Source organism: Colletes latitarsis, chromosome 4 (genome assembly GCF_051014445.1).
Source record: "Colletes latitarsis isolate SP2378_abdomen chromosome 4, iyColLati1, whole genome shotgun sequence".
In the NCBI taxonomy this organism is placed as follows: domain Eukaryota; kingdom Metazoa; phylum Arthropoda; class Insecta; order Hymenoptera; family Colletidae; genus Colletes; species Colletes latitarsis.
Genome location: NC_135137.1, coordinates 42,870,983 through 42,891,971, shown reverse-complemented (window position 1 = coordinate 42,891,971; position 20,989 = coordinate 42,870,983). Strand labels below are relative to the sequence as shown.

Below are 20,989 nucleotides of genomic sequence, written 5' to 3'. Positions count from 1 at the left end.
GTGAAACCGTAATGGAGCTCGTAGCCAGTGCGATATTCGCCGGTTCGGTGTCATTGAAAATTCCTTAAAAGTGACTTGCGAACACGATCCGATCTATGTACGTGTCTCTTGTTAACTTTTCAATTTTTCGTTTCCAGGCGATGCCAAAAGTTGGTTTTTTAATACCCTCCTTTATACGACGCATTCGGCCTGTTAAAGAATTATGAGAAATCGATGGTTCGTTGGGATAATTGTTCTTACAACGTCTCTGTTCGTTTCGCAATAACGGTGAACGTTAATCGCGATCGAACACCGTTATTAATATCGACGAGGCAAACAAAACGACGGCAAATAATTTCATCCGATCATGCTTCTGATCTACAGATTTCATCCCCGGCCGCTAACGGCTGGGGATAAGCTATTGCCTTGACGATATTATAATTTTCATTATCTCGTGTGCTGCGAAAAAGGATTCGAGGGTGGATTATTAAACTGTACCGCTGGTTATTTGGTGTATCGGTGCGCGGTTCGCAAATAGAACGTTTCAACCCTCGTAATCGACGTTTATTTCAAGCTTGTCGAAGACACAGTATCGGGCCGCCGATCGATCATTGGAGACTATCGCGGGAAAATAGCGGAATGCCGATGACGATGATTGATATTAATGACGCGACTCTGTGCCCGACCGAAACCAGAGAGAAACCGGTTTTGCCGCTGGTATATATGCGGGCGTTAATAATCGACGCACCTGCCTTTTTAATTTACTTCGTCGGCCGTTTCACCGACGAAACGACGATACGTTCGAGTGACCGGCCTGTAAACGCTTATCTGACCGTTAAACGTGATCATCTCGCGCGCGGCCCGCATACGATTCGTCGACGTGCGCGCCAATGAAATCGGAGACACAGCCAGAAATCACGGTAAAGTGTTTATTTTTGCGATTGATGTCGGTGCGTTTTTAATGTGATGTTGGACAGGCCGTCCGACGCGTAAATCACCAACGATTTTAGCTGTTTACAAAATCATTGGAAGCCGACGAGCTGAAAGGCGAGAAGGCGCGCGATCAATGCATCGCAGTTGCGATCCTCACGAATCGCCAAAACCATGGGATTTTTCGTGCGTTCTCGATACTTTTCGTTACATTCGTTAGCCATTCGGCACCCAAATCCGAATAATTTATCTCGTGCGAGAAATTGCAACGCGCCTAGGACCTACTAAGTTTGTCGCATTGCTTATTGTCATGATTTATGCACTTTGTTTACAAGTTGATGAATCAGTTAATTATCTGTGTCGATATTCTGCATAGACTGAATTTTCTTGCTCCGATTAGCGATCGAGAGAGAGAGTGCAGTAGAGTACCGGTTGGACATCAGTATAAGTAGAAATAGCCAGTAATGGGCAGACGCGGCTAACAAATCGTATCCAATATATTACGTTTTCGACTTACTTCTGTCGCATAGAATCATTTCCAGTACCGCTGAACGGAGTACGTAAATATTCTTTGCATCGTGATTAATTTTCATTTAACAACAATGAAATTGAAAAGTCGATGTTCCACTCGACGCTGGAAAAACGATCCCTCGGAGGAAACATTATTTGTCCGTCACTCTCGTACGAGCTGACGAAAAATATTTTCGGAATAATGACGTACACGAGGGGTTATCATGGTTTCCAGATTCTCTTGTAGCAAGTACGAGGCCAGTCGATGTTTGATCTCACGATTGAATCGCACGGCCAATAACTGACCGCCCTTAAGGGGTATTGCGAGACTCTCGAGAAATATCGGACCTCTTGATGTCCTGATTCGGGGATGCTCTTCTGCTTGCGGTTCCCGAACACGACGATAAAAATATATCGAATCGCTAACGCGATCGTAACAACCCTCGCAATATGACTTGCAATATGACTTGCACATAAAGAATGCAGGAAAATTGCGATATAATAATTTCTCGTTCGTGGTTTCGTACACGCGTGCATTTATTTAACCATTTACCGCGCCTTCTCAAAAATATCGCGAAAGATCAACGGGACAATGTACTAACAGCTGGATAATCTACTTTCGAATGAACGCGCGCGGGGTCGTCGAATATCAGTCAACGGAATTTTATTTCAATGAAGTGCCCGATGCGGTAAAATTGAAAAGGGCGGGGAGCGTAATTTCCGTGGCAAACTAGACGAGAACGGCGCGCTTCGAGCGGTCGTACTGTAAACCTCTGGTATTTTTCATGGAAATTGCCGAGCAATTTCCGCGCTGTCCTGCCAGGGGAAGAATAGCCGGGAAGAAAGTAGGCGAGTGAGAAAGGGGAGGGTGAAAAGTCGGAGATGTAAAAGGGGCTCGTATCTCCGTCGAGTGCTTCTCAATGCTATGACGAACGAGTCTATTAGCGGCAATTCGAGTTAAACTATGTTTGGCTTGCGGCAATGGCGCGCCCACCGCGAACCAACGTCACACCAGGGATTACGACGACAGCCGCCGCCAACGACTTCAGACCTTCATCGACGTTGCCCACCGAGACTAACCAGCCTTCCAAATCACCCTCTTTGCGTCGTTCCGTCCTCGCAGAAGCGCCACAGGCCTGCGGCTTCAGACTAACCACCCGATAAGCACTTCACCTTTCCAACAACAAAGGCGTAAGGAAAATAATTAAGATGCGTGTTCACGAACCACCTATTTCCGTCTTTCCCCTGCAACGCGCTTCCCGGTTAACGCGGAGAACGACGTTCGATAATATCCAAGCTCTTTTTAACCTTTCGTTCGACTCTCGTTTCATAACTCTCTTCTCGAAGATTCTCTCGCATCGAGGTTCTTTCCAACACTGACTCGTTCGCTCTCTTGCAGCCGAAATCTCCACGTGCATCCTTAGAATTTATTCCCACGCGCGTTTCACTCGTAACCGATACTCCGAGCTCCACACATTCGAAACTCGACGACCAACACTTTTCATTTGCGCTAGCAATCGACCATAGGATCCACGAAACCAATGTCCAAGCGCCTAAGGGGTATTTTAAAAATTTCTATCTCAATTTTACGCGTAACTTTCGTTCCTTTTTCCTGTACACGCGCCAGTTGTGGCAAGTGGACGAGCACTTTATGCGGTCGACTGTACTTTTTACCAAGCGACAACTGTTTGAGATTTAAAATCCCCTAGTAGAGTCGCATCGAAGCACATACTGGACGACAGAGATAGAGACCAAGAGTCGTACTCTCTCTCTGTTACAGGCGTATCAAGTAGAGGAGGAAGATGGCTGATAAGAGGAAGTTTCACGAGCAACGACGCTACTTTCTCGTATCTTCCCACGCCGATAAACGAGTTAAAAAGAGAGACGCGACGACCCCTGCTATTTCTCTTTCTCTCCCTTATGTTCGACTCTTCTCGCTGGATGCACCGTATATCTATTTGTCTATGGTTTAAGGAGCAAATGTTGCGTACAAACTTCTGTCGGGCGCGTTCAGAAGTTTCTTGCAGAATTTGCGCCTCTTGCCGTGATACGACGCGAAAGCAAATTGCACAAGTAACGCAAACTTCTGTTACAGTTGCGTGTAATCAATTATAAAGGAAAAATATTTACGAGGAAACTGTATGCGGGTTGAACAAGTACGCGGTTGCGGTTAATCGATTGCCCCTCGAATCTCGCTTTTACACGATTATCTTGTACAAAGTCCGGTTCGATATAATCGCTCGATCTTCGTAAAAGGAGTTTCCTCCGTTGAAATAGTTTGATTATAATCTATATTTTCCTGGCATATGCGTTCCAGCTCATCGGCGAGGAATACGATCGATTGTTCCTTTTTTTCATTCAACGATCGAACGAACGGAACAGCGAGAAACGCAATATTGCAGAATGCATCGAGCCGCGTATAATTCCAAGATATTTCAGAGAGTTTCTTCAGCGTCGTCCGCGACAATGACCGGTCTAAACTAGTTCCGGGACTTGGCGGTGCCCGAAATTCTCTCAGAGCGTCGTTGCTGCTCCTATTGAAACCATACCAGCCATCCAAAGGATCCTGTCGATCGTAAGCGGCCAAATACAGACTGCCCCCATTGTTCTACCTCGGTTTCACGGAGTTTCACGGAGTAGATTGACCTTTCGGATCGAGTCAAGTAGACTTTCGAATTTTTGCTCATCACCGAGCAGGAATTATTCCCCCATGCGCAGATTTCGTCCAACTTTGAATTCGCATAATTCTCGAGAGTTCGTATTATGCCTGAAAGTTTCAAGATCTTTCTCTCTGTAATGTGTACCCTGAACGGAAAGCATTTCTAAAGAACGTAATCCTTCGCTAAACTTCTTTGAAAGGTATCTTGCGTGTATACGTATCGCGGCGAACCCACTTTCAGGTTTCTATCGAACCAGAGCTTGATTTCCTTCGATACATCGAGACTATGCTGTGCGCTTCAATTTTCGAGGTGTTCAAAGTACGCCCAATATCGTTGGATCCAAAGAAAATTGGGGGCCAACGTAATCCTATAATTTAATACGCATGAACTTTCCAGATGTTAGTTTTAAATGTCAAACTCGGGGTTGTAACCTGTATATATTTATTCCTTTCGTGTAACGACGCTTCCCCTGACGCTTCTTGGCAGTTTAAAGTTCTCGTATTTATTCGTATCGCGTTTCTCGCGTTCGAAATATACAATTCCGCGAACCTACCTACGTAAACACGGAGCTCGTTTAATTCGTTTTAAATAAAGCACTAATTTATCACGGAGCTGCACGGCGATGGTCAATGGCCGAGAACCGGGCGCAAATGAGACGGGGAAAAAAGCGTGTAACGCGGCCGTACGTTAGTACAGTGATAATTTTGCAACTTGTAATGCTCTTTGGGCTTGAAACTGTGAAATTATGGTGGTCGTGATAACTTCGCGTTACGTCAAAAGTTCCAGCGACCGTTTAACATACATACGTCTGACGGTATTTATGACCCACGAAATATTTCCGCGTTGTAATTGCCTCTTGAGGCCGAATTCATGGCATTCACGTTCCGTTTTCTCTCCCTTTTGCCTGTCTGTCACACGCTCTACGTACGCAACGCATTCAACGCGTTCAATCTAATCCCACATATTCGCAGACGTTTATCCGATGAATACAAAGAGGGTGTCTACTGCCTATACGAATTATGCAATAACACGGAAAGTAATGAGAAATTTGCCCCGATCGAAAACCCTTAGCATAGAGCTTTAGAAAGAGGGGACATAATTTCTGTATTTTGCGCTCGTCTAAAGTTTGCATCGTCGACGGTTGAAGAATCAATCGTTTCGACATAATCCTCCCACGTGGTACTTTGTTAACGACATCTCGGAAAGCGAGGAGAGCGAACAGGCGGCAGAAATTAATATCGAAAATCGCACCGGAATCTGGAAAAGCTCCGCAGATCGAAGACCTTCGTTAAATGCAATCTGCGATGAAGCGTGCAGCTGCGGCAGAGTCCTTATAACCGCTAACATCGCTGTTGCTGAAAATCGTGCGCTTCCTAGTCCTGAAAAGCACGGTAGCGGGTCTCTTCCCTCGCGGGGGCTTATCTTCGGAGCTTTTAATTTCGAGCGACCGAGCTCTTTATATCCGCGAGAGGTATAATTATCCGCAAGAAGGCAGAGGGGTAGCATTGAATATTTTAGCTCACGGTCTGCTCTCTCTTCCTTCCTCTCCATCTCCTTTTCCGTCGTTCCTGACTGCCTCGCGTTCGCGGCGTTTTCGTTCTCATTTTCTGCGGCGGTTTAAGCGAAACAAAAATAAAAACGAGTCGGTACATTCTGAACGAGGAACGAGGAGAAAGTAAAGTACAAGGAAGCGTAAGTAAAAGACGATTCGGGTTCGAGCCCTCAACCAGCCAGAGATTAGGGCGCAAACTTACGTCTGGTATTTTGCGGACAGATTTACATAAGTTCCCTCGTTTCCTTCCGCCACTTTATCCCACAGTTTCTTTTTTAATCGTTCCTCCGTCCCGCGTCCTCTTTACCGTTTGTTCATTTTTCATACGTACGCCCACGTACAGTTGCTAATTATCCGTCATTTGATAATTCTCCCATTCGTCCCAACTTCTCCGCGCGGAATTTTAGTCTCCTCTGTTTGCCATGATAATTTTACGTCCGCTGCTTTCGTCCCTGTTGGACGATCGAGGTTTCCACGAACCGACTAAGCGATCTTCCGCGTCGTTGTTAGCCAGAAAAGAATGCGTTCGACGCTCAGGAATTAGCAGAGTATGTCATAATAGTACTTAAACTCGAGATAAAAATTATACAAACAAGACAACATTTTCACGAATAATGTTTTGAGTACGCAACGAATAAGATTTCATTCGGCTTATCCTTCGTTAAAGAAATTTCTCAAGACAAGGTACGCGATTTCAAGCCGCGCGTGTAACGACCGAATTGATTTGTTCTAAAGATCGTTTCTTTTATCCCTCGTAGCGGATAGTATGGATCCACTATGTACCGTGTAGAACAGAAAAGATGATTAGCGGGATGGCACAGAGGCAAAAGGGGTAATCCGCACGCTCCTCCCGATCCCTATCTCTGACGCTCTTTTAGCCACCGCCATCGTTCGGCTCTTAGTGGCACTGACATAGAACTAGGTCTGGGTTTAATAAATGTAATCGCTTCGGTCAATAATAAACGACGGCCGCAAATGTGTGCGCGGGTAAAGGTGTGACTAATTTATCATAACCAATCGAACTTGCATTCAAGGATCGAAAATGTTCCGAAAATAACTGTTTCAATTTGCTATATAAAGGTTCGGAATGAAACGATTACTCGAATGGTTCTGTCTCGGGTTTAAATGTATTAATTATACGACTATTCTATCATTCATTTCTATTTATTGCACGCGATACAGTGCCAAAGTATAAATATGAATGAAAAATTGATATATTTTTTTCAGAGCATGCGGAATGCAAGAATAATACATAATTAACTCGAGAACAGTTTAGAATCGTTTTAGAACCAACATAGATCCGTTCCAGACCCGAAATAATAACAGTTCCGTACAATTGTAACCAGAACCTTTTTTTATCTTCGTATACCCGGTTTTTATTTATCAAGTCACCGACATCCTGCACGTTAGTTTCGTTGTAACGACTTTGTTTGCACGACAAAAATAAGTTTTAGAAGCGAAACGGCAGAGAAAGAAGCAGATAAATATTTTACCGATATGTATTTTCGCGTGTTTAACATATGAAAGATCAACGTGTTTCGCGATTGCAGGATGTCCAGAGGGCAAGGAGGCTGGTCCGACGAACCGTGCACATCAACCGGTGGTCGAAGCGTCGTACGACAGTCGGCGGGACCATCGTCGAGGACAACGCCTCCCATCCTCGAGGATCGGACATCCGGGAGCGCGTCCTGCAAAGGTGGATTCAGATTAGGCGTCTACGGCTGGAGGAAAAAGTGTTTATACTCTCTAGTGCTGACCCTCATGGTCATAGTAATCCTGAACCTGGCACTCACGGTGTGGTTGCTCAAAGTCATGGGATTCAGTTCCGTAAGTCCATAAACTACCGTTGCGCTTAGCGTCAATCGACCTCGATTAATACCCATTTTTCGAAATGGACTTTAAATCGCCGCATTGCATGTAAATTCGTACGTAGAGCAAGCCCACGGTCCAGAAATTAAAATTTGTTCCTTCCTGGTCCGAACGAAAAATTAATAACCACAAGGTCCTTCAGCCAGCGCAGCAACGAAGCGGCCTTTTTCCGGTCCGAAATTATTTCCGGGATTCGCAAGCTACAGTTCTTTGTAAAATACAGTCACGGTCATTTTCCCTTAGTCTCACCGTTCCCTTTCTCTGCCATCGTTGGACTAGCTTTTCAAGTGCATCGCCGTGCCGTGCCGCGTCCATTCCTGTTATTTCCTGCGTACGGCTGGCAACAGCACCGGGATGTTGCCATGATCTCTGACTTTGATATCCGTAAGCAGAAACGGAGGCTCGAGATATAATACAACGCGACGGAGCACGTTTTGGATATGCAAACCACCGGCCAACCGTCCTAACCGAAAATCAGAGCTTTTGTTCGGTAACGCAGCTCGCCTTTTCTCATACGAAATCCCGAGCGTTGCGTACGCTGTTTACTTTGGAAAGTCGTCCTGAAATTACTCGAAATTATTCGCTTTATTCGCAATATTACGAGAATACGCAACAAGTGGATACGCGTCTTTAGAATTCGTTCGCTCTCTTCGCGAAATCGCAATCAATAATTGCTCGATCTCTTTCGAGCCAATGTCGAGTACTTGCAACAGTTTACTCGTACACGTTAAACGTATGAGACTCGTAAATTACAGTTCAATCTTCTAACCGATCTTTCCTTGCGTACCGACTCCCCTAACGAGGCACGTTCGCGTCCGATAAGTTACTGGCTGAACCACTAGCTCCAGACACTCTGATCTTCCCCTCCGTAACTTTGTCCTTATTGGCTGGAACAGGCCGACTTGGTATAAACCGAGTCTCGATCGTCTATTGCTTCCGTGGCGTGGTGCTAGCACGACCGTTAATCGAATTTATTACCAGATATTCCGTCGATATTACTCGAAACCCGGTGCCTAAAACTTGGCAGTTCACGCGTAACTACTCTCATTAAAATCAACGCTTATCTCGCGGTTAGGAATTAGTTTTGCGCGTGTTCCCCGGTTGGAACAACAGGCCTCGGCCGGGCCGTCGAGGATACGATTCGACGTGGTGCGAGCGAGAGAGGAAGAGGAAGCGAGGGGGATAGGCGATTGCACGAGGCGGCAAGGTGGTTAATATAATTGGCCGTAATTACCGGAACCGTTACATCAGGCCCGCGGTGTTTCCCTCGCAGAAAATCGTCGTTTGCACTTGGTCCTTCTTCTCGCGGAGAGACGCTTAATTATAACGGAGATTCTTCGGGCGTGAGGAAGGGTCGCGGACGGTTGGGAGGGATTCGTTACAGCGGCAAGTTTGATAACAAGCGTCGAAACGAGCGATCGGTCGTTAGAAAAAGCCGGCCACCGACGCTCGTTGTTTCATTATCGTTATTGCCAAAATCCAGTCGCGGGTAACGCGATATTTAACGGCGTTGAGTAATATCGCCGAGAGCCGGGCGTAACCTTTTGGCCCGGCGCGGCGCGGCGCGGCGCGCGGATTTATCGCGACCGCGTGCGAATGTCGCGAGCGTAATTCGATGCTGAGCGTAATTAACACTGGCGAGCGTTTATACGCGCGGCGAACAATTTTCACGCTCGATACACGATCGTTGGAGGGAGGCTCGTTGAAGCAATTTTGCGCGTCGCGTCGGTCAAACGCGAGGCAGACTTCCGGTTCGTGCGAATCCTCGATACCAGCTCGCTCCTCGATGCGCTTCCACCTTAACCCTGTCGATTAAGGTAAAGACGATAGAGAAATCCCTGTGTATCCCTCTTCGTAGAGCGCCGAACCCGCCTATATCCGCCATTATCGAATTTATTTGAAATCGAAAGGAGCCTCCGCGATCAGGCGCAACGATCCCTCGATAGGGGCTAAACTCGCTGGAAATTGAGTATCAATCCGTAAGTAAAGAGTCTGCGAGCAGCAGGGATACCCCGTGGGAAATGTAAGCCCCCGCCTTCCTCACCCGCGCCCTTCTTTTTGCCGGCATCCAACCCCGCTCGCTATCTCCGCTCGTGCCGATTTCTTCCTCTCCGTCTACCTTTTCTGATTCCCGTTCTTGTCTCTGTCGGACGCGTTCCCTGCCCGCTAACGCTATTCTCCCAAACGATTCTTCTACACGGGACGCGAATAACGTCTGTCGCTTTTCTGTCCGCGGATCGTAAATAAACCGGACGATCGAGACTAATGTCTCGACGGAAGAAGAACCGTGAATACTTTGGAAAATAAAAATAATACAAAGTTGCCGGACAGTTACAAGACAAGACAAGTATTTCATCTATCGAGGTCCGGGTCATCGACTCCTTTTGCCTAAGCCTAATATTCCGAGCCAACTACGCGGCAACAATTTATGGCTCGTTATTTCCAAACTCCTGTCCAGCTGCGAGATCTCTTGTACAATCAGCGAGTGGACCGACCAAAACTTTCCTCGTTAATTATCACTCATCGACATGTTCGGTGAGTTTATAATCACTATCGCTACTTCCATCGCTGTTCAACGGAACGAAACATTCTCGAGGGAAGCGAGTCGCGCGTTAAATAAAATGATAAACGATGACATCGAACTGTTTTTAAGTCGTGGCTTCGTAAAAATCGCGTCGTTAGAAACGACTGTGGGAATCAAGGGGTCGAACGCCTAGACGCGGATCTGGAATTTCTCGAGACGCGCGCGGTTGATATCCATTCGGAAGTTCGTCTGTTCGTCTTATCCCAGGAAAAGCGCGATGCACTCGCGAGCCAGGAAATATTTTATACCCTCCGTGCTCCCCCACCCGACATTCTGCACCTTTATCCACCATTCTTTTCCACCTATTCATATTTGATGAGAGAGTCTCGACCTCCTCCCTTCGCGGATCCCTCTTTACCACCGTATCGCGAATCCTCCTGGCTTTGCTCGATCCCTTCGCGAGCAGGATCTTTGAGAAATTAAATCTTCTCTTTCGGGGAAGATCGTGATCGTCGCCGGACTCGCGATATCGTTATTCCGGTCGAATTAACAGAGAATAATCGCCTGATTTGTTACTAGAAAGCGAACGCAACATTTTTTCATTCTCCCGCGCAATAGGGTAATCTAATAATTCGATAGTTGAAGTTTATCGATCCCTCGTTTTCGTATACACCGTGCCCTCCTATTCGGTCATAAAAGTTCGTTCTCTCACATCGCGGATCTCCGCGTCGCTCGAAACAGAATTTACTGCGCGAACTCCGTCGTAAAGTTCGCCGGGTAGAACGAAATTCATAACTAGCAGCATTTCCAATATCTAGCTCGGATCGAAAGGTCTTACGAGATCTTCGATTACGAACAATATATAATGCAACCTGAAACGTTATGTCGGACGGCACGGTGTACAGAGGCTATATTGGCACTAACGGCTCACCATATACACCCATACGAAACAGATGCCCCGCCTACCTAATATCGCTCACAGAACCGACCCCTATAACCCTCCTATCCATAGAGAATTCACCTGTACATATACATTCCTTCGTATATTACTCGACGGATAGTACCAGCGTGGTTACATTCGTACAGTGTGTCGAGACGAGGCGAAGCTTCCTTCGCCTCCGAATATGTCTCTATCACCGATTTAGCGTCTCGTTTCGCTTTCCCACGAATGCGACCTATGATTCTTCCTTATGTCAAAGTACTTTTAATTTCACCTTCGATCGAACTCAACAGCAGAGAGACCCCTTCAGTTTTTTAGGGTGTCAAACAAAATTACTAAAAATGAAAAAGGGATTTTTAAGAAAAATCGACAGGGGGTAGGTGCCTAAATTTCTCGGCGAAAAAAAAAAATTTCAAATCGTTCTAAAAAAATTATTTCTAGGTTCTGGGGTCAAATACAATCATTTTTGGTCAATAGACATACCTCCGAAATCCTACTCAGTTTCGAGGAAAAAATTCTTTAGTGAAAATATGATGTAAGGCCAGAAATGCTTCCCCGAAATTTCATGCGTATGTTTACAAAAATCATAATTTCTGGGCAGATTGGACAATTTTAATGTATCGGGGCTGTAGAGCCTCAGAAAAATGGGCCGAAAAAATACATTGGATATAAGGTTTGCTCGTATACCTCGTCTGTGGTTGTACGTCGCCGAAGTAACAATGAATTACCAACGAACGGAAACTAATTCGTCCAAGGTACGAGCTTACGGTCAACGGACCAGGCGATCGATATTGATTCATCGGAAAAGTTGCTGCCCCGGCCAATAAATGCGTGAGAAATGGCTGGTCACCCTGTATACATTACGTACAAGCGGTGTGTTGGTACTAAAGGATATCTATTGTAGTGGTCGGTTAGCAAGTGCAAGTGCGATATACTGGGCACGTCGCCATGAATTTTGAGCATACAAGCGGTGCCATAGTTGTTGGCTGGCCGAACCGGGTCAAACAACGATCGGTCGAGTTTATCGGTTTCGGTGATTTTAGGCTGAATCTATTTTCTCTGCTCATATCGTTTTGTCTCGATTCCGTTTTCAAGTCCTTGCAAAATGTTCACTCCTTGGAGAGTTTAATGCCAAACGATCATCGATGCATCGACTATAGTTTTCTACGAGCCTGTACCATCTATCGATTACCTTTCTGATTCCATCATTAAAACATGTTGAAAGTTTTAAATTAAAACTCGTTCGGTACTGATTTTCCATGTTCGTCATGGTTGGAATTTCTGCCAATTAAAGAACGTTGAGGTGTACGGTGAGTTCAGTTTTCTAATTAAAATTCTCAATTTTTAATCATAATTGTCCATGCATTACGATTGACTAACGATGGTCATTGTTCCATTAAAGATGCTCGTTTCTTTTTGGACGAAAACTATCGATCGCACAGACTATCGGAGAAAACGGTTTTTAAGAGACGTACGAAGAAGTTTTTAGACGACATTGCTTATAGGATGAGTTAATACTTTCTTTCTTGCCCGAATCACGAATCCAATAGAGCGAAGGAATTTGTTCGAATGACAGGAGAAACGAAAATTCGTATTATTAAAAATGATAAAGAACACGCGTCGTTCGTATGGAGAGTTTGGAAAGTGTGTCGCGCGACGCGATGGTCGCATTTATGAGCTTTCCACGTGTTTCGTTGCTCGTTTAAAGTCGATTCCGTTCCTCGCCGTTCGCGTGCTTGTTTTTCTGGCTCATTTTTAATTTCGTAAAAAGGACATCGTGCTCGCAAGTAACTCGGTCGCGGAAGGAGGAGGACCTTCTGTCTTCGAGCCGGGACGGTACCTTCGAGGCAGAGATTAATTAGAGAACGAAGAATACAATAAATGATTATATCGAGGAAGAAGAAAGTGGCAAGGCCGGTGACGGAAACCGAACAGAGGCCGAGACGAAGGGGAAAACGAGACACCTGGAAAAGGCTAGAGCATTATAAAGGAGGATGCCAGGACCGAGACTGTACCGGCATTAATGATGCCCTTAGGGCGTCCCGTCTCCCGGCATCTTCTTTGTAAATTATATAAAGAATTGTTCCCATTACTGTAAAAGATACATATATATGTTTATAGATATATAGAGGGTATATGTATATACGTATATTTACATATGGATATATATTTTTCTATAGGTCTCTATATATTAGTATAAATAAGAGCGAAAAACAGTGAGCCGTTACAGCTTCGTATCGGTTACCGTCCGCCTCGTTATCTTAAGAAAATGATCTGCAAGGGCCGCTCGTTATAAAGTACGACCCTTTCATGGAGCTGTCCTTCGCATTTTATTCTTCGATGCACGCGCGCGTCTACACACAGACGCGCGCCCACAGAGGTCGTGATATAACCAGAAAGGAGGGAGAAATGGGATGTCGATATTTGCCGCATTCCAACGGACGACTACGGTGATTGGTTTATCAATAGATTAACAATTCATTTCCCGCTGGCGGTAATGATAATTGTGTCGATTCGATCCGTTCGTCCGTGTAAAATTAATACGATCATTAACCGCGATCAGAGCTTGAACGCGAGTTATGCTTTTCGGCTCCATAAGGCGTGAAACCCCTGTCTGGTATACTCCCAAACGAGAATTCTTCTCTTCGATTTTTACCGTTTTGAGTGTATTCTCCTTTAAACGTTCAAAAGAATGTTTTTAATATAAATTACATTCCATATAAAAAAACCATCACGGTAGGTGAACACTCTGTATAAGGTGAACGAGATATCGTCTTTCATTCCCTATTCCCAATATTTCTTCGATACACGATCCTTCCCTTGTTTTCAAGCAAATTTCATCTCGAACGATCGATAATCTAACGTTTACATTTAGAAGACGAACGTACGTTTAATAAAAAAGACTACATGGTTTGCCGAAGAAGGTAAAATCTTTAGTCTGGCAGTTTACCCTCCCAGCGTGACCTTTTCACTTTCAGCGTCTAGTTAATTCCATTTCTCGTCGAAAGACTGAAACGTCGTCTTTTTATTCCCTTTTCGCGTCCACGAAGAACGAAACGAACTAATCTCCGCGGCTGGAGCATCGACGCCACCGGGGAACCGTACTGCCGCGTTTCAACCACGAAATCATACCGGACGTTAGTAAATCCTGGCCGGATAGCAGGACTGCCGGCCATCAGTACACTCCACGATTTAATCCTTGCTCCGTACGCGACATAAAATAACACGAAATTGCAATGTCGTCGTGCCGCGGTACTGTACGGGGGTGGTCTCGACCCGGTCGCCGAGGGTGAGACCGACCGTAGGTGGTGACAGGGCTACGAGTCGGATTACTCGCGGCAGAAGTTAGGCGACTCCTGTCCAGCTCGGGATAATTACGTGAGGTGCATTAACGTGGTGTACGTACCGGGTACATATGTACGATTACCAGTGCGGTTTACGCGAACGCGCACGCGCGACTACCCCTCGAGGGCAAGTGTGCGTTCGCGAACAACATTACGGCCGCTGGATCGCGTTCGATTTGTGCCCCGCTTCAACAACTACAGAATAATCCCCCCCTCTGCCGACCGGACAACCGTAGAATTTAGACGAGAACGAATCGCGAGGGGGTTGTTTTATTTCGAAAGCTTGATCGGACTCTCCGCGATCGCTGGACGAACAATAAAATTAGTAATATTTTATTCGGGGATTTTCCACCCGAACTTGATCGGAAACACGATTATTTCGAACGCGTGGGAACTGTATTCGAATGAAAAGAAACAGGGAGCTATGAAAAATACGCTGCTCGTAATAGTATTATTCTAATTATACAATTACATTCGTGTATAATCCATACTGTGAATTGAAATATTAGAATTTGGCCGCAAATTATGGCGATCGATCGGTGATAAATAGATAATGCCACGAGGCGAGGCTGTGAAAACGAGACCCGCCTCTTGTAAACCCTGTAAGTAACGCGCTTTGTATTAATTTATGGACGCCGAGCAACCAAGCGACGTCGTTCGAGGACGTCGTTATGATGATATATGCGTGCGAGGGGTGTTATTTGGATTTCATTACTTTCCACGTGGAGCACTCCCCGTGAGCACTTGCTCGTCCAATGGGGCCTAGAGATCCTGAGAATCTCGAGCACCCGGGGGGAATATCAGGCCACCTTGCCACCCGGTTGTCCGCTCGACGCTCGCAGCTCGAAACGCTTGAGCTTTTAAACGTTTCTCTCGGCAGACCGTGGCGAATAAATCTGGTAATAAACGCGGGATGCATCGTTACGAAGGGACGCTTTGAAATCGAATCGATAGAACTTGATTCCGATCGTTGACGTAACCCATCCGATATAGTTCAACGATGACCGAAAATTCACGTTGAAATCGATCGCCTGTCGGACGCCTGCTTGATAATTTTCGCCACTGTGATTGACGGCTGGAATTTACTCCACTGCTCCGTCGCAAACTTGCGAATTCGAATTAACGTTTAACGTATGACATTTAAATCTCGTCTTAGTCGCCTGCTTGACGTATGACTTAATTACAACTCATTGTTCGAACGTATTGGATATTATTTCCATTCGTAATCTTCCCTGGTCATTTTTATCCGTGGTCTGACTTTGGTCAAAAGAGAGTACTATACGAGCAGTTGCTTACAAACCGAATGAATGTTCGAATATGTATGTTTATTAAATTCAAATGAAAACGTGGAATGCTTGAATTACAATTCAAGCAGAAAAAGCAAACCGCTTCTATCGTAAGTATTAAATCTACCCTCGCTGTTTCGCGTAAAATTTCTTCGGAAATTGCTAAAAGCCGAAAACCCTTCGTCGAAGGTATTTTTATTGAAGGTAACGCCATTTCAATGACGCTTACGGCAATAATGAAGAAAAGAGGCAGTTGTACGATACTTTGTTTTCGTCGGGAACCGTGCAAAAGCACATTGCAAATATGAGTCGAAAACACACAGAATTTTACGATTTATAAATAACAAAAGATATCAACGTTTGTAAAGCTTTCTCTTTATCGAAAGCTTCCACAAGGGCTGGTAGAAAAAAGTAATGTTTTTAAATTATTCTTAAAAAAATTGATCTAAAAGGTTTCAGGTTTTCAATAACGAAAACAAATTGGACAATTTGTGGAAAAAAATGAAAATATAGCGCTATTTGTCTTCTTTATTGGTAGATTTTCAAAAATGTGGAGACTTTAAAATTGGCTATATGAAAATTGATTCAATTAACGTTGCATCGAAGCGTATCGAACCTGCCGTGCAATATTAACGGTCAGATGACTATAGGATTTTCTCTATATAAATACATATACAAAGAAATGCTATCAAATATGCATTGTGACGAATCGAATGAATTTTGCAACTTGAATAACTGCAAACATTGTCCAGGTTTTTAGCACGTTCGTAGAATAATTGTGCAAGGTGTATTTAAAAAATAATGAAACTTTCTCGGTACAAAGATGAATTGAAATCATCTTTCATTTTAATAATAATATTCTTTCTCTCGAATCTGTTAAAACTTGCAGAGTGTTTCTTTTATCTTTCTGGTGTTAATGTTGCACACCAAACGAATATTTTCTCTCGTGAATAACATTTAGACGAGTAGCAAGATCCATCTTGAACTAAATACATTAAAAGCAATATCAGCGACACGGAAAAATTATGCCGAAAGTTATACAGACTTTTATAAAATGTATAAGAACAGTAAATATCGAAATTGTATATGTAGAAACAGCAATGCTAGATTTTCAACGTGTTGGAAATAATTCGGAATATAATAATTTGTCGATTATATTCGACGGGGAACAAAATATTATAAACTGATAGCATTTGATGAACATTGGTGGAAATTCTATCGGCCCCAGATCCTGTGTAAATATAGAAGGCGAACATAATAATACTGAAAATCTCGTTAATATTAATTTCGATGCGAGAGATATGCAATATTTCTCGTAGTTTGTTACCATGAAAATAGTATTGAATATGTTCCGAGTTATGCACAGATTCAGGCTAATTAGCCAACTGGACATTTATAGATGGGCAGTATCAACGACCTCATTGACACGTGGGATGAAAAAAGTTTGCAGCACTAGTTACAAATAATTTTATTTCTCGTGAGAAAGTAATAACGCGAGATGGATCGTTGTCGATCTAGAAATCAGCTTGAAATAAAAACAAAATGAAATATTTTATTCGGTACGTAACAATTTATCGCCGATCGACAAGAATCAGCTATCTTCCACTCGTGCGCGGAATTAGCCCTACATCCATATACGTATGTCAGCAGATTTTATTCGACAAACCAGGTCACTCAGGTTCCCGTATATTTCATCCCGTCGCGTGTTGCGATAAAACTGCGAGTTAATTCGATATCGATCAACGATCATTCGATGGTTCTTAGCAATTTTATTATTCTATATAAAGTGAAATCGTTATCGGGCAGCTCCATTACGAACTGTCCTCGCTAATTCAGAAGTCTTAGCCGACGGAAACTTGAATGCAACGAGAAAATCGAATTAAGGCGAAACGGTTTAGGAAAATCGAGTAAATATAGGATCCGAAAGTAAACGTTTTCAGCTTTAAAAAACCCGAGCGCGACCTCCTTTTCTGTTTCGATTTAGCGAAAGCTCGCGTCCTCCGACTTTTTCGAATTCGAACGTCGCACTATCTCGGAAGTTAGGTCATCGTCGAACCACCTATGATACTTAGGATACTCCAAGTATTACTCCTTTTTATCGCGTTATTTCTTGGCGTAATAAATCACCCCCGCCCTATCGTGCTGGCCGTCTCTAACGTTTTAAACTTTTCCTAGCTAAAGGTACGCCTGCTGAATAAATAAATAAATAAATAAATAAAATAAAAACTAAATACGCGAACCGCGTATCTCTCGAAATCAAATAACGAAGGAGGCGATCGACGATCGGTCGAAACTTTGTCGTCGAACTTTCTCCGCGGAAGGTTGAAAGTTTAACGCGCGACCTCTCGGTTTTTGCCACCATCGATCCACCGATTCCTCCGCCGATCTACCCTTCGACCGTAAGACGATTCGGAAAAGCAGCCGCGGCAATGACCCTCTCGACGCCATTGGGGTTTACGATTACGGTTAAGTACAGAGGAAAGAGATCGTATCGTTTTCCAAACGATTTGACTAATCGAGTGGCGGCGCGATGGAAAGTAACCGCGGTCGCAGCTGTGCGCATCCGGAGCAATGCCAGCACTTCTGGCTGCGGGAATTTAAACAAGGATCAAGAGCGCCGGCCACCAGAGAACTGGAACATGCCGGCCTTTTCTGATAATGGCTGCGATTGTTTCAATTTCCAGGGCTTGAAGGTTAGAAATATCGAACGATTCTACGGATTGTTCCGCTTTCTCGCCCGAGAAAAGCTGGAAAAAGAGATTTTGGCATTGCAAGATTAAAAATAATATTCGAAAAGAGCGTGGATGCGCGACAGCTCTTGGCGTTTGTATTGGCGAACGGTCGGAGTGGAATTACGTGGTAAAATTAATCGACTACTTAACTCGATCGTTTGCAAGCGTCTCGCGGTACGAGCGCAATACGTTTCGCTGGAAAGCCAGAAAATCGTAAAGGCAGTTGTTCGGTCCGACTTGGGTAAGCCGGGTCGAGTTCGCCGGTGTACTGGCGTCTACCCAACTGCAACATTTCGTTCGGAAGAATCGTAATAATAAGCGGAAACGGCGCGGTGCGGCGCGGTGCGGCGCGACGCGGCGGGACGGGACAGTATATGCGTGGCAATTGCTTCCAATCGAGTGGCTAATCATCGGAAACCAATGTAGACGGGACCGGGGACGGTCGTGCGCCGAAAGGAAGGAAGCATTTTTTCGAGGGAACAGTTTTAAGGTCGAACCGATCTCCTCCGTTCTGTTACCCGTACCAAAGGCGATAAGCTCCAAGTCGCTTGAAATGCAATTACTACGCGTTATCGACGTTTATCCGAAGGTTCGAGAGGAAGGGCCCCTAGGAAAAAGTGAATGGTCGATCAAGGCCGGATAGCTGCTCTGCGAGAGGGAGCAAGTAAAAAAGAAAAGGGGAACGAAGACGCGAGAGGAGACGCGAGTCTCGCGTCGAGACGCAATTAATGTAACGCGAAATTGAATTTCACGAGCGGAATTGCGTTCCTCCGTGGTCGGGATAAGTCTGCCGCGCGGAAGAATACCCGAAGTTTATGAGACGAATACGAGAGAACGCGCAATGTGTCTTCTTTATAGCGCGATTCTCCGTTCGTCTCCGCGCGACGCGACGGTTTCGCTCGGCGCGTTCGCTCGGCGCGTTCGCTCGCTCGTTCCGCTCGATACACTCGAACCTACCTATCCCTGAGCTGCTGCTAGGCGAACTCGACGTCGAAATAAAATTTTGCCTACGCCACAGTTCCAATATTATGCGAGAGATATTTCAAGCTAGGGACGCGTACAACCCGGCCGCCTAGCTCATCGTTGCATTTATTATTCAACCGTCTGAAACGGTAATAACGTCGGTCGGTGGTATTTAATTTCGTACCGGTTGAATCATGGTGGTCGCGAAACTACATCAAAATATACACGATGCTTCAAACTGCGGGAGCTCGTTCCCCCTCCCTGCACAACGATAAAGAACGTCCGTTTAATCGCACGTCGGTAAATTTCGAATTCCGTAGTTATTACGTTTTAGAAGATATACCATAAGCGCATACCACTCGTCTCAAAATAAGCACGGATGCGCCGTCGGATGTGCGTGCGCTTTACGCTCTATTACGAGCACTCCTACCTGCATTTTCAATACGTACTTTCCGAATCAATCGGGTCCTTCGCTCGAGCAAACAAAACGTACGCGTAAATAAAAGCGTCAAATGTCTACGTCGAGACGGTGACAAGTACTTGGAACATACCTCTTTCACTGAAAAGCTCTTTAGAGCCGTACGCTGTCTGTGGACGACTCGTAGCGACGATTATCGCGACACAATGTTTTCTCGCGCACCGCGCGTTTCGTCAAAGCGTTTCCAATCCGACTAATTAATTTCTTAAATGAAATTCTTAAAACGAAGAATAATCGCGCATAATTGCGCGTATAGATTTTTCAGCGGAACAATCTCGCAAGTCTTGGTCACGGATATTCTTCGAGTCTGTATCTCTGGCGATGTAACCCATGAAAATCGGAGGGTCGAGAAAAAGTCGGAGAAAGGAAACGGAAGCGGAGTCAGAAACGGCAGCGACCGAATTTTAATACCAAGGCCTACGGTTCCATTTTCATCGACGATCGCGAGGACGTCGACCCAGAATGCCTCGACAGAAAGCTTCGTTTATTTCCTGACAGTCATTTCCTCTTCTTTCAGGAGGGAATCGGCTCCCTGAAGGTGGTGCCCGGAGGGATCGAGCTCAGAGGTCAGGCCGCCGTTCTCGATGCCCTCGTGGCCTCTAGCCTCAGATCCAGACGAGGAAAGAATCTGTTCCTCGAGTCGTGGAGCAACTTCACTGCGTCGGCCAGGTCGCACGATGGCCGACTACTCGCGCGACTGACAGTCGGTGAGAACGACTAAATTTTTTGCCCACGGTTTCATACATACTCGAAGAAACGTTCCTATGTTCCGATCCTGTTGCGGTTCTCCGGTTTTTCGGGTCGCTTGCAATTTTATCCGGTTACAAATTTTGATCGACGTAATCCGCTTTATGTTTCTTTCGCGCGCTTGATTTTATTCGTTTCAAGACGCGACTCGAGCAAGTAGGTCGTTTCGTAAATTTATAAAGAATTGAGAAATAGCAATGCAGGCTTAAATTACCGATTAGTTGTCGTTAATTATTGATTTTAAAATCGATACCGGAAAGCGATACTAGAATAGCAACAAGACGTTGAGAATAATTTAAATCGTTAAATGTTTAAAGGTAGTGCAAAATAGATTTTCCTGCTATATGTTATACGTGACTTCATTTTTAGACAAAGCTGAAAGTCGATAAATTCATTGTCTCCTCGAATTAAACGTATTCCGAGATTCGGTTCCGACGGGTTTCAACAAAATATACGAAATGTAAAGCAGAGTGCT

At 44.9% G+C, this 20,989-nt stretch overlaps 1 protein-coding gene across 5 annotated transcripts in view; it reads left to right on the top strand.

Moving 5' to 3' along the window:
* Positions 1–20,989, top strand: part of Scgdelta (sarcoglycan delta) — a 164,810-nt gene that overhangs the window by 139,618 nt on the left and 4,203 nt on the right. For all 5 annotated transcript variants that reach the window (XM_076764051.1, XM_076764048.1, XM_076764052.1 and 2 more), the window contains 2 exons: positions 7,182–7,458; positions 20,285–20,474. In XM_076764051.1, coding sequence (XP_076620166.1) covers positions 7,182–7,458; positions 20,285–20,474 — 467 coding nt within the window. The remainder of the gene's footprint in view (positions 1–7,181; positions 7,459–20,284; positions 20,475–20,989) is intronic.